At 48.8% G+C, this 13,996-nt stretch overlaps 1 protein-coding gene and 1 non-coding gene across 3 annotated transcripts; one reads left to right on the top strand and one right to left on the bottom strand.

The window, feature by feature from the left end:
• Positions 1-4,229: 4,229 nt before the first annotated feature.
• LOC118730946 lies at positions 4,230-4,336 on the bottom strand. Its single transcript, XR_004991673.1, has one exon. It is a non-coding gene; the product is annotated as a U6 spliceosomal RNA (small nuclear RNA).
• A 3,529-nt stretch (positions 4,337-7,865) lies between these two features.
• On the top strand, positions 7,866-13,839 carry MMP19 (matrix metallopeptidase 19). Of its 2 annotated transcripts, XM_036458344.2 has the most exons (9): positions 7,866-8,090; positions 8,397-8,482; positions 9,628-9,758; positions 9,978-10,193; positions 10,582-10,827; positions 11,233-11,355; positions 12,240-12,404; positions 12,555-12,682; positions 12,876-13,839. In XM_036458344.2, exons 1-9 carry the CDS (start codon positions 8,001-8,003, stop codon positions 13,284-13,286), a joined length of 1,596 nt encoding a protein of 531 aa, XP_036314237.1. In that variant the 5' UTR covers positions 7,866-8,000; the 3' UTR covers positions 13,287-13,839. The 2 variants fall into 2 exon arrangements, with proteins under 2 accessions (XP_036314237.1, XP_045444017.1); XM_045588061.1 differs by lacking the exon at positions 8,397-8,482 and having other exon boundaries at positions 7,969-8,090.
• Positions 13,840-13,996: the final 157 nt, after the last annotated feature.

Raw genomic sequence — 13,996 nt, 5'->3', positions numbered from 1 at the left:
TTCGATTCCAGTCAAGGGCACACTCCCTCTAGTAGGGAGTGTGCAGGAGGCAGCTGATCAATGTTTCTCATCTATGTTTCTAACTCTCTCTCCCTCTCCTTTCCTCTCTGTAAAAAATAAATAAAATATATTGTTTTTTAAAAAAAAGTTCAGCAAACCACATTTAAGCACATCACAGTCAAACTGTTGAAAACCAAAAATTAGAACCAATCTTGAAAACAGTCAGAAAAAAAGGACACATTACATACAGAGGAGCAATGATTTGAATTACCATGGACTTCTCCCCAGAAACTATAGAGACCAGAAGACAGTTTAAAGTACTCAAATAAGAAAAAACTATCAACCTAGAATTATATATTGAGTTTTAGGTGCCATAAACATGGCTGCTGGAAGCCACCCATTTGATCCTGTGGAAGGGGAACAGAGGAGTAATCACTATGAATGGACATGTACCTGAAAGAAGTGACCATCACAGTTATATACTCACATCTACCCTCTGAGTATACATTTTCATAATCTACCAGAGGAACTTTGTCAGAGAAGCTTAAGAAGCACTGGCAGATTCAGTTAGTGAAGCGATGAATGATGGATGAATACAACTGTTGCCAATGCTGTACTGATTCACTGTCTGCTAGCCAAAATAGAACTCTTGATTTGCCCTCAACACATGACCTTAACCCAAGCTGGGTTTGGTTTTCCATGCTCCTTCAGCTCCCCATTCTGATTGCCTTTTTCACTTGCTTTTTTTAATTTCCTTTTTGCCACTGGGTATCACCATTAACACCCTTGCTGATCCATTCTTTCTGATGTTATTGACCACCAATGGTCAATGGTCAGCCTTGTGTTGTGGCCAGTGATCAAATGGATTGTTTTTCAACTGTTTCAGCTCTTGGTCTTCAAAGATCTCTTAACTCTTTCTCCCAGTGTGCTCTGATCCCATCAATATCTGGCTCTTCCCTTTTGAAAGCAGGAGGACAGTTATCTCATTTTTATTTTTATTTTTTTACAACAGAATATCACTTCTGCAATAAAGTGTGCATGTTTGCGTGTGCTCCTGCTCGCTCGCTCGCTCTCTCTCTCTCTCTCTCTCTCTCTCTCTCATGGGTCTTACAAAAATTAGCAATAAGCTAACACATATATCCTTAAGATTAGCTTCTGGATAAAAAAAAAAAAAAATCTGAGAGTATGGTCTTAGGATCAATGATCTTCTACCTTAGCTATCTTTTCCTCTTTCCCATTTCAGAAATGTTTTTCATAGCTGAGGGTGGTGCTCATTATGCCAAAACTGCATGCAGCTCAAGCTCAAACTGGAATTGTGCCCCTCTGGCACTTTATTTAAAAAAAAAAAAAAATATATATATATATATATATATAATTTATTTTTTACAGAGAGGAAGGGAGAGGGATAGTGAACTATGATAGAAACATCGATGAGAGAGAAACATTGATCAGCTGCCTCCTGCACATCTCCCACTGGGGATGTGCCCACTACCAAGGCACATGCCCCCGACCAGAACCGAACCCGCGATCTCTCAGTCCACAGGTCGACGCTCTATCCACTGAGCCAAACCAGTCAGGGCCAGTTTGTGTGTGTGTGTGTGTGTGTGTGTGTGTGTGTGTGTGTTTTGTTTTGTCTTTAAGAAAAGGCTGTCATTCCCAGAAGGAGCAAAAATGCCTGCAACCACCATTTCCCTATCATCCCAGATTTCTTTATTCCCTTCCTTGTTTCCAAGACTAGAATTTATTCCTTCATGCATCCCTTTCACACTCTGCTGGGTTATGGGTCCACCAGCAGAAGCTACAGCAATCTCCAGGGGAGTCTTGTGGGATAACACCCTTTTCTGTGAATTGGAGAAGGGAAGCAGATCTTGGCCCTCTTCACACTTTGGCAAGAACCAATGAACTTAAGAACTGGGTCTGAGCCGAAACCGATGTGGCTCAGTGGATAGAGTGTAGGTCTGCGGACTGAAGGGTCCCAGGTTCGGTTCCAGTCAAGGGCATGCACATTGGTTGTGGGCACATCCCCGGTGGAGGGTGTGCAGGAGGCGGCTGATCGATGTTTCTCTCTCATCAATGTTTCTAGCTCTCTATCCCTCTCCCTTCCTCTCTGTGAAAAATCAATAAATAAATTTTAAAAAAGAAAATAAAAGAATTGGGTCTGATGTTCTTTCTTTTTTTTCTTCTTCTTTTTTAAAATATATTTTATTGATTTTTTCACAGAGAGGAAAAGAGAGGGAGAGAGAGTTAGAAACATCTATGAGAGAGAGAATCATCAATCAGCTGCTTCTTGCCCACCCCCTACTGGGACGTGCCCGCAACCAAGGTACATGCCCTTGATCGGAATCGAACCCGGGACCTTTCAGTCCGCAGGCCGACGCTCTACCACTGAGCCAAACTGGTTTCGGCTGATGTCCTTTCAATTGAACCAGTTCAAGGCAGGGCCCCCAGAAAGTGTCCTTATGGGGGTCCTCAACCAGGTTTGGTGTATCCTGAGGACAGAATGTGCTGACCCAAGCCTGAGCCATCCCCAAACTCCTCCACTTCCCTGGTCACTAACCAGTTCCAGCTGTGCACAATCCCAGCCATGACTTCTCATCTGGCTTCTAGGAACTCATGACTAATTGAAGAAGTGCATGTGTGTGGGCGGGGTTCTTCTTAAAAAAAAACCACGGAGGTTTCCAGAGTAAGTGACTTGGAGAGAACTCAACCCCATTCAGCCAGGGAAAGCTCCCTTTATCCCGACTCCCTGAGGAGAAATCCACGGCTCTTGATCAGGAGCACACTGGCCTTCACTTAGTTACAACTTAGCTTTTTCTCACATCCTGTTTCCCAGAGCTGCCCTTTAAAAACCAGGATGCAGCCCTTCAGGCGGGGCCGTTCCAGGGAGGGCCTCTGTCAGAGGGGGTGGGTGACAGTGTAGAGGCTGGCTTCCTTGGGCTTAGAGATCTCTACAAACCTTTGCCCTCCACCCATAGCCTCATAGCCACTGATCATTAGCACATACTCTCAGATTCTAACCTAATCCCTCCTGTGACAGTTCAACATACGTAACTAAAAATATTTCTATACACATTCAAGGGAAAACAGATTGCAGGAAGAGAGCAAGCCAGCCAAAGAACCCAGGAGTTCTTCCTCTCATGGAATCAAGTTCTCTTTTTGTGGCAGACAGACTACATCTTCTGACCCTTCACACACATCTCCCCCCCCCTCCCCCCGTCAGAGATGACAAATTCAGAGGGAAAAAGAGCTGGGTCACCCTGGTTCAGGGGGTAGTAGAGGGCAGTCATGACGCCATTATGGGAACAGACTTAGTCATGCAGTCCTTGTACGTAGGCCCTGTCTGCAGCCCCTGGCTCTAGGGGCTTTTGTTTGGGTGCCCCCCTAAGGAGGAAGCGGGGGGGGGGGGGGGGAGGAGCTGTAAAGATCATAGCTTGAGCCAGAAGCTCTGCTGCTTCTTGCTGTGTGACCTAAAACCACAGATTAGAGACTATTTTTTTCTTTTCTACAAAAAGGTGATAATACCAGCCCTCAGAATTGTTGCTGAGATTTGAATAAATAAATTATCTGGCAGCTTTCACTCTTTTCCTCAATTCTCTCCTGGATTCTTAGTGTCTAGAATGTAGTTCTATCCCTCAGGGTCTTCGGAGGCATGAGTGCCCACTCTGTCACCTTTCATGATAACCACCATCTCCCTCACTGACACTCTCAGTTCTAAACATCCCGATGATTTTTTCCTTATATGAGGTGCCTGGGGGAGTAATCTGCTATCACGTTCATCTTAACTGTACTCCTTTTCCTTGTATCCTCCTTGTCTGTATTCTCCTCAGCTCCTGTCCCTCCCCCATTGTCCTCACTACTTTCTATCGCTTTCTCTTCCGCTGCAGCCAGTTCCCAGGGGCTGAGCCGGGACAGGCAGAGCTGGAGCCAAATTCAGGGTCACAGTTCCAAGTAACTGCATCAAAGTTATCAGTAGTTCTCTTCTGTGTAGAATTTACTGGTGGTTTTCATTTTCTTCCTTGTTTATTTTGATATTTTCCAAATTTACTACAGTGAGCAATGAATAACTTTTATTCAGAAACACACACACACACACACAAAAAAAAAAAAAACTTTAATCAGAAAAATATTATCATTTTCTTTATTTTTAATTGATTTTTTTTATAGAGAGGAAGAGAGAGGGACAGAAAGTTAGAAACATCGATGAGAGAGAAACATCGATCAGCTGCCTCAAAAATACGGAACGCTTCACAAATCTGCATGTCATCCTTGTGTAAGGGCCATGCTAACCTTCTCTGTATTGTTCCAATTTTAGTATAGGTGCTACCAAAGCAAGCACTATTATCACTTTCAATTGGTTCATGTCTTGTTCACAAAAGCAGAGGGACTGAAGGGTGTGGAAGAGAGGAACAGATGGGCAGGGTGAAGAGAGAGCCCTGCAGGGGGCTGAGCATGAGCTGGTTCCCGAATTCCATCATTTCCTGGGGGCATCAACCTTAATGGTGGGCTCATCAACCTTTCCATAGTCATGGCCTCTGTGACTCAGCGGTCAGAGGCTCTCTGACCTCCCTGGCTGGTCACTGGCCATGTGGGACTTAGTCACTGTTACCCAGTTGAGTGCTCTGTGGATGAAGGTGACCAGCATCACTGAGGGCAACAATAGGAGTCAGGAGTCCCCTGCCTCCATCCTGGAGTGGTAAGTGTACCGCTGTAGTCTATCCGCCTTTCAGGCTAAGGTGTGGGGAAGGGCTCAAACTTGGAGTCCTAAACAAAAGGAATCTAAAGAGGACCACACCAAGACACATCATAATTAAAATTCCAAGAGCAAAAGACAAAGAGAGAATATTAAAAGCAGCAAGAGAGAAACAGGTAGTTACCTATAAAAGAGCACCCATACGATTGTCAGCTGATTTCTCAACAGAAACCATGCAGGCCAGACGGCAATGGCAAGAAATATTCAAGGTGATGAATAGCAAGAACCTACAGGCAAAAATACTCTACCCAGCAAAGCTATCACTCAGAATCAAAGGCCAGATAAAGAGCTTCACTAATAAAAAAAAAAAGCTAAAGGAGTTCATCACTGCCAAACCAGAATTATATGAATTGCTGAAGGCGGTTCTTTCGAAAGAGAAAGAAAATAAAGATAAAAACTATGAACAACAAATACATAGCTATCAACAAGTGAATCTAAAAACCAAGGGAATTAAAAAACCTGATGAACAATATTAACTATTGAATATAATAGAATCAGAGGTATGGAAGGGGAGTGGACTGATGATTCTCAGGGAAAAGAGGAGAGGAGGGGGGTGCGGGAAGAGACTGAACATAAACTGGGCACCTATGGATGAGGACAATGGAGGGTGGGGAAAGGGCAGAGGGTGGGGTGGAGGGGGGGGAAATGAGGAACTTTTGTAATAATATGAACAATAAAGGTTTATTTTAAAAAAAAATGAAGTCCTACTGAGAACGTGAGTTTAGTAACCATTCCCCCCATTCCTATCGCCACTTCCCTGTGCATTGGCACGCTATGCAAATGTTGTGTAAAGCATAAATGACTGTGGAGCCTTCCCTGGCTCCTAATCATTTAAGGAACAAAGGTCTAGCCCTGGCTGGTTTGGCTCAGTTGGTTGGCGCATCATCCCATGCACTGGAAGATTACGGGTTTGAACCCCGTCAGGGCAAAAGCTTAGGTTGCAGGTTCGATCCCAGATTGGGGTACAGGCGGGAGGCAACTAATCAATGTATCTCTGTCACATTGATGTTTCTCTCTTTCTCTCTCTTTCTCCCTCTCTCAAGTCAATTAAAAACAAAACAGCTGAAACCGGTTTGGCTCAGTGGATAGAGTGTCAGCCTGCGGACTCGAAGGTCCCGGGTTCGATTCCGGTCAAGGGCATGTACCTTGGTTGCAGGCACATCCCTAGTAGGGGGTGTGCAAGAGGAAGCTGATCGATGATTCTCTCTCATTGATGTTTCTAACTCTCTATCCCTCTCTCTTCCTCTCTGTAAAAAATCAATAAAATACATTTTTTTTTAAAAACCCACACAAAAACAAGATAGCTCTAAGAGTCAGTGTACATGTGTTATGGAGTCAGCAGTAGGGTTCAATTACAGGCCAGATCAATTAGGAGCTCCATGTCCTTGGTCATGTTTCTTTTTTTGGCTCTCCATTTTCTCGACTAAAAAATGGCCAAAACCTTGACCAGTTTGGCTCAGTGGATAAAGTGTCGGCCTGGAGACTGAGAGGTCCCAGGTTTGATTCCAGTCAAGGGCATGTACCTTGGTTGTGGGCACATCCCCGGCACAGCCCCATGACCACTGGGGATGTGCCCGCAACCAAGGTACATGCCCTTGACTGGCATCGAACCTGGGACCCTTGAGTCAAACCGGTTAGGGTCAGCTCTACACTTTACTCAAGGACTGCACTGTCCCTGCCCTTCAGTACCCTCACACCCCATCCAGCTCATAGGCAGCCTCCAAAATTTGCCTTCTCAAGGCTGGGGGAGGAGAAATTGACTGGGGAACTTATATGCATAGCCCGAGAACACAGGCAATAGTGAGGCGAAGGCTTGGGAGGGACCGGTGCAGGGAGGAGGGGCTCAATGGGAAACAAACAAGAAAAGAGCAAGGAGGACATCTGGAATACTTTCAACAATAATGATAAATAAATAAAATAAAAATAAAAAAAGTCTGCCTTCTCAGCGAACCTTTCCACAGCCCCATAACCCTGAGGATGGGCACCTGGTTCCCTCATTGCAGGTACTTGGATTGCCCTGACCCTATCTGTAAGCTCCCTGTGCAGTCTCCTGCCCTTTACTTCTTTGTGCCCTTGTGAACCCTACCTCCATCCCAGGCTCATTAAACACTTGAAATCATGACTTTTTATGAAAGCAGACACAGTCATCTTCAAGAGCATTTCCATTTCAAACTTGGGCCCTAGCCGGTTTGGCTCGGTGGATAGAGGGTTGGCTTGCGGTCTGAAGGGTCACAGGTTCAATTCTGGTCAAGGGCACAAACCCAGGTTGCGGGCTCGATCCCCAGTGCTGGCCTGCAGGAAGCAGCTGATCAGCGATTCTCTCTCATCACTGATGTTTCTACCTCTCTCTCCTTCTCACTTCTTGTCTGAAATCAATAAAAATATATTTTAAAAACAAATAAACATCAATTTCCAACTTGGTCTTGGGGGCAAAATAAATATAAGGCCTCATCTTTCATTCCTTCACCTGAAATCCAAGAACCTAAACTTCTTTCTACCTCTTAGCCTCACCATCCCCGCGCCCTCCCGTCCCCATTTCAGAGCAGACAGGGAGACATGGAGGTTGAAGATGAGGAGTTTGCCGCCCCAGGTTGCTGGGGCGTAGGAATATGCAGCTCCAGGGGATGACTATGGTCCCTACCCCTAGTCTCTGAAGAGATTCTACTTCTCATCCTTCTAAAATGCTCCCCTCCAACCCTAACCGGTTTGGCTCAGTGGATAGAGCGTCGGCCTTCGGACTGAAAGGTCCCAGGTTCGATTCCGGTCAAGGACATGTACCTCGGTTGCGGGCACATCCCCAGTAGGGGGTGTGCAGGAGGCAGCTGGTCGATGTTTTTCTCTCATTGATGTTTCTATCTCTCTATCCCTCTCCCTTCCTCTCTGTAAAAAAAAAAAAAAAAAAAATCAATAAAATATATATAAAAAATAAAATAAAATGCTCCCCTCCACCCCCTGACAGTATGAAAAGTCTTACTACCTGCAGCAGAACACTCTGGGGCCTGGCTGGGGGATCTTCTTGACTCTGCCCTCTGGCAGGGCAGGGGTTAATGGTGAATTACAACATATCTCTGGGCTGAGTCACCTCCCACTGCCACTCCCCCCAGTTTCTCTATAAAAAGGACCAGAGACTAAAAAGTGAGAAGGACTGGAGGCAAGAGTCCCCCTGCCCCCCATCTTTGCTCCCACAGGCTCCCAGAAGTTCCAGGGCAGGGGCCACAGTCAGCCTCTGGAGCTCCTGTGTGGTGGGACCATGAACTGGCGGCCGCTGTGGCTGGGCTTCCTACTTCCCATGACAGTCACAGGCCGGGCCCTGGGGCCTGCAGAGAAGAAGGCAGCAGTGGTGAGTCCCCTGGGCACGAAGGACCTCAGCCAGGGGAGGAATTGGGGAACTGTTCCATAGCCCATCCAAGCCTCCCTCCTGACCGTCAACCCGCCTGCCTTCCCCTTCCTTCCTCCACTCTGGGATCTGTCCCTGCCCACCTTCCACTCCTTCCTCTTGTTCCCCCGGAGCCCCTTTCCTAAGGGGTCTCCCCTCTAACCCCCATGCCTGTCCCCTCCTCTCCACGTGGTTCTGTTAGGTCACTGAGAGGCTTTCCCCGGAGACGAACCCCCTTTTTTGTCCTGCTAACCCCTGCCTCTGTCATAGGATTACCTTTTGCAATATGGGTACCTCCAGAAGCCTCTAGAAGGACCTGATAACCTCAGGCTAGAAGATATCACGGAGGCTCTGAGGTGAGAGATCAGAAAGCACATGCCTACAGGGTTGAGATGGCGAGGTCTTTCCCTCTTCTTGTCCCTTCCTCTCCCTAAACCCATCTCTGCCTGACCCAAATCACTGTTGGTATCTAGGGAATGGGTGGTTAGGACGGTCAGGGTGATGGGCATGGGGTGAGATGGGGATTCAAAGACGAGAAGCAGTCATTGAGTCTTCTGAGGCTCTAAAACTCCTTTGAATGCTCCACGTGGTATTCAAATACTAATATTGAGTCTCAACCCACATTAAGCATAATTTATATGCAAAAGTATGAATTGAGTTGAATTGGGGTTGAGTTGTTGACATGCTGTTGTCTTTTTGTGGACATTTAACTCATCATTTATTTCTATTTTGAAGTTTTCTTTTGATATTTTGGATCCAACGGATCCTTCTTCTTCTTCTTCTTCTTCTTCTTCTTCTTCTTTTTAAAAAAATATATATTTTATTGATTTTTCACAGAGAGGAAGAGAGAGGGATAGAGAGTCAGAAACATTGATGAGAGAGAATCATCAATCAGTTGCCTCTTGCACACCCCCTACTGGGGATGTGCCCGCAACCAAGGTACATGCCCTTGACCGGAATCAAACCTGGGACCCTTCAGTCTCCAGGCCGACACTCTATCCACTGAGCCAAACCGGTTTCGGCGGATCATTCTTCTTTTTGCTCTCACATCTGTTCACAATCCCTTGAAAAGCCACTGTTCTTGCAGTGCCTGATGGATGAAATTGCCCCAGAGCAGGCTGGGCTGGGAGTGGTATCCAGCCAGGAGGGGAGAAGTCTGAGAGAGGGCAGGTCCTCAGGTGGGAGCAGAGGCGGGTGAGTCTCCAGAGCAAGGGATCAGGACATGTCCCCGGAGCAAGTGAGATGGCAGTGGAGGCGGGGTGAGGGGGAGAGGTTACACGGAGAACCTTACCCAAATGAGAGCCTGGAGATGGGGAGGTAAGGTTGGAAGGAACAGAAGAGAAAGTCCAATTTATGAGAACTGGATGCCGGAGTAAACCCATTATCTTCAGAGATTCTCAGCTATCACTTTGGGCAGCAGGGAGCCAACGAGCTTTCCTCAGATGCCCAGTCATCCCAGATTCCCCTACCTTGCTGGACCCATCCTTCTTGCTCTTTTCAGAGCTTTTCAGGAAGCATCTGAGCTTCGGGTCTCAGGTCAACTGGATGAAGCCACAAGGGCCCGCATGAGCCAGCCCCGGTGTGGCCTGGAGGACCCCTTCAACCAGAAGACCCTTAAATACCTGCTGCTGGGTGAGGCCTGAGCCTGGGGGAGGGGGGACGGGCAGACGTGGCATGGGCAGCCTGGATAGCTCAGTGTCGGATGGGTGGTAACCTGGTCGTTACCTGATTGATCGTCACGTGGCTGGAGGGTTGTTACATAGTCTGCTGAGTGAGCGCACGACGTCAGCAGAGCTCTCTGGTTGGCGGAAGGATCTGTGTTTCTAATCTATTTCCTGGCCCAATAACCAGGCCGCTGGAGAAAGCAGCACCTGACCTTCCGCATCTTGAACCTGCCTTCCACCCTCCCGCCCCGCACGGCCCGCGCAGCCCTGCGTCAGGCCTTCCAGTACTGGAGCAACGTAGCCCCCTTGACCTTCAGGGAGGTGCAGGCTGGCTGGGCGGACATCCGCCTCTCCTTTCATGGCCGCCGAAGCCCGTACTGCTCTAACACCTTTGATGGGCCTGGTAGGTACCCGCTCGTGGCTCTCTCCAGACAGACCTCTGAGATCATCTCTGTCTCCTTGAGCCACGGACTCTGGAACCTTAATGTTTAGGCAGATCCCTATGCCCATCCACCCCAAGGGAAGCAGCTGGCCCCCTACCTCCCTTGGACCCTGCTCAAGGCACAACCCGGAGAGGACTGGAGCAGAGAGGGGAGAGGGGTTGGGAGGGAACGCAGTAGAGTGATGGGCATCCCTGTGAGAACGGGGCGATGACGGGGGAATCCGAAAGAAGAGAGTGAGGTATCCCAGAGGCAGTGACCAAAGATGGGGGAGTTTTATGGGGATGGAGGAATTGAAGTTTATTACAGGAGCTCTGACCTCTTTCCTACCCACCTTTTGCCTCTGTCCAGGGAGGGTCCTGGCTCATGCCGACATCCCAGAGCTGGGCAGCGTGCACTTCGATGAGGATGAGCGCTGGACCGAGGGGACCTACCAGGGGGTGAACCTTCGCATCATCGCAGCCCACGAACTGGGCCACGCCCTGGGGCTCGGGCACTCCCGATACACCCAGGCCCTCATGGCCCCCGTCTACGCTGGCTACCGGCCCCACTTCAAGCTGCACCCAGATGACGTGGCGGGGATCCAGGCTCTCTATGGTAGGCCTTCCCGGAGTGATCATGAGGGTCAGCCAGATAAGCAACTTCAGGTTTGAAGAGGCAGTTCTAACCTCCACTGAGGGAAACGGCTTAGCTTATTTCTCTTCCTCCTGCCCAGCTGTTCAGACTTCTATTTTCAGACACTTCCACATCTAACCTTGCTTTGCAGCCTCTCTCCCCTCAGACCCATTCTTGGGGATGAAGAATGAATATTTCAACAAACCTTCTTCCTCCTAAACCAAAACATGTTCCTGCTAATATCAATATGATCTTGCCTCCCACCAAGGGAAACTCTCTAGGACCCCCTTTCCCCATCACTATGGGGCCTCTGAGCCAAACGAAGGAGGAGTGAGGAGGTCGGGAGTTACTAGTTCCCTCTCTGAGCAGCATCGCATTACCTTGCAGGCAAGAAGAACCCTGAGACAGAGGATGAGGAAGAAGTGACAGAACTTCTTGTGCCCCAAGTGCCCACAGAACCCAGTCCTATGCCAGATCCCTGCAGTGGTGAACTGGATGCCATAATGATGGGTGAGACCCTTTCCCTGCCAGCCTATAGGCAAGCAGTGATGGCAGCCTGCTGACCTTGAGACCTGGACAAATGGGAATGATGTGGGATCACAGCACGAGCAGGCAGGAGTTAGTGGTCATAGAAAGAGGCATGTGGCATGGGGAGGGAGGGCTCAGAGCCAAATTAAAGATAGGCCAGGAAGGCATTTACCTCAGTTGCTGTAAGGGCCACTAAGACGCACCTGGAAATACAGCAAGATGGAGAAAACTACACTGAGTGACCAGATTATTATGATCTCTGAACGCATAATAATCTAGCCACTCAGTGTATATCCTATATAATTTGCTAATATGCAAATTTTCCCCTTGACCAGGAGTTCAACCAGCAGGCAGGCCGGCCAAACGCCCATGTCCCCTCCCCCTGGCCAAGCTGGCCAGACCCCACCCATGCACAAATTCATCCACCGGGCCTCTAAAACACACACACACACACACACACACACACACTGAGTGGCCAGGTTATTATTAGATCAGAGATCATAATAACAGCCTGGCCACTCAGTGTATATTAACTGGAATGTCTATTAGAGGAGGCATTATCCCTGCACGGAAGAATAACTCGGAAGCCCCCGGGGATGGAAAGGGAGTCCCCCCAAGGGGAAGCAGTTATGTGCAGGGCTTCAGTTTCACTAAGTGGACCAGACCTCAGTTGCTCGGAACAACAAAGGAGAGGCTGAAGTCTGGGTCCTCCTTCTCTACCTCCTTCATCTCACTGAAACTGAAGCTGGATGAATTTTTGAGGAATCAGGCTGAGGGAGAAGGGGAATGATCAGCCTGCCTGAGATGACCGTAAGTAGTTATTTGACCCCTGTCTTTTCAATTTGTTGACACATCTTTGCCCTCAGGGCCCCGTGGGAAGACCTATGCCTTCAAGGGGAGCTACGTGTGGACGGTGACAGATTCGGGGCTGGGTCCCTTATTCCAAGCCTCTGCTCTTTGGGAGGGACTCCCAGGAAACCTGGACGCTGCTGTCTACTCTCCTCGAACACAATGGATTTACTTCTTTAAGGGTAAAGGGACTAATGAATGCATCTGATCTGAGAGGGCCTGCCATCAAAGAAGCCATAAAGGGGAGGGAGAGATGAGAAGTTTCTGAGGGGGCAAAGGAGGAACCAAGACTCAACTGAAGCCAGAGGGGACTGGTTCTTCTGTGTCCTCAGGAGACAAGGTGTGGCGCTACGTTAATTTCAAGTTATCTCCTGGCTTCCCCAAGAGGCTGAATAGGGTGGAACCCAACCTGGATGCAGCTCTCTATTGGCCTGTCAACCAGAAGGTGTTCCTCTTTAAGGTACACGCTTCGAAATCGAGGGCAAATCCCTTCCTAGGATGGGTGGGCTACTTCACACGGAGAAGCTAAGACTTGTTTCTAAAGGGGGTTTTGCAGCCGCTGTGGACCGAGGGTAGGTATCTGGGGGTAGGTATCTGGGGTCCCTAAGCTGTCTCCTCACGCTCCTCTTTTTCCTTACCCACCCCACACCTAGGGCTCCGGGTACTGGCAGTGGGATGAGCTGGCCCGAACCGACTTCAGCCACTACCCCAAACCAATCAAGAGGTTGTTCACCGGAGCGCCAGACCGGCTCTCAGCCGCTATGAGTTGGCAGGATGGCCACGTCTACTTCTTCAAGGGCAAACAGTACTGGCGCCTCAACAAGCAGCTTCGAGTAGAGAAGGGCTATCCCAGAGATATCGCCCGCAACTGGATGCACTGTCGTCCCCAAGTCCCAGCCACGACCGCAGCAGGTGGAGGCACCCCTCCCTCCACCTCAGGCCCCGGCCACTCAGTCACAGGAACAACCTGGGCTCCCACTTCCCTGTCCACAGACACCACCTGGAACTCTGACCACTCACCCCGAGACACAAGCCCTGGTGACGTCACCCCCCCAGAGGCCTGAGGCCTCCACCAGCTGTCTCCGCACTGGACTGCAGGTGCTGCGGCGGGGACGTGGACCACAGACCTCAGACCTAACTGTCCCAGCTCTCGCCTCCATCCCCCTGTGCTCCGGGTCAGCCCCCAACTCTACCCATCTCTTCTCATCCTAGACAGCACTTCCAACTGCATTTCCTACTCTCTGGAAAACAGCGGTAGAGAGAAGGTGTCAATCAGGTCCGACAGGAGGCAACAGCTGGGAAGCTGAATACTTGGGTCTTGTTCTTCCTAGATGAAGTGCAAAAAAACTCCACATAAGAACAACAACAACAACAACAACAACAAAATAATAGCAGCATGGCCACTAAAATGAGCAAGGGTTTTGGAATCCTTGAGAATAACGTGGGCTTGTTTATGACTTGAGCAAGTTTATTAACCTTGTTGAGCTTCAGAGTTCCCGTCTGCAAAATAAGGTTACTACCAACCCTGCAGGGTTGTTGCATTTAGTGACATACTATATGTGAAGTGCCTGACAGGGTCAGGCACAATTGTGCTTAATAAAGGCTAACTCCATGTTCCTGAGAGAGGGCTGAACAGCTCTCTCTGGCTGTGTGTGTGTATGTTTGTATGTTTGTGTGTATATGTGTGTGTGTGTGTGTGTGTGTGTGTGTGTGTGTAGCTCCTACAGGGGTCCGGTCTGCTAAGGGCGTCCTTATCGGGGTTTTAGTGGACAGA

The sequence above is a fragment of the Pipistrellus kuhlii genome, unplaced genomic scaffold (assembly GCF_014108245.1).
Source record: "Pipistrellus kuhlii isolate mPipKuh1 unplaced genomic scaffold, mPipKuh1.p scaffold_m20_p_3, whole genome shotgun sequence".
Taxonomy (NCBI): domain Eukaryota; kingdom Metazoa; phylum Chordata; class Mammalia; order Chiroptera; family Vespertilionidae; genus Pipistrellus; species Pipistrellus kuhlii.
Note: the sequence above shows the minus strand (reverse complement) of the source record. Positions and strands in the feature narration are given on the sequence as shown.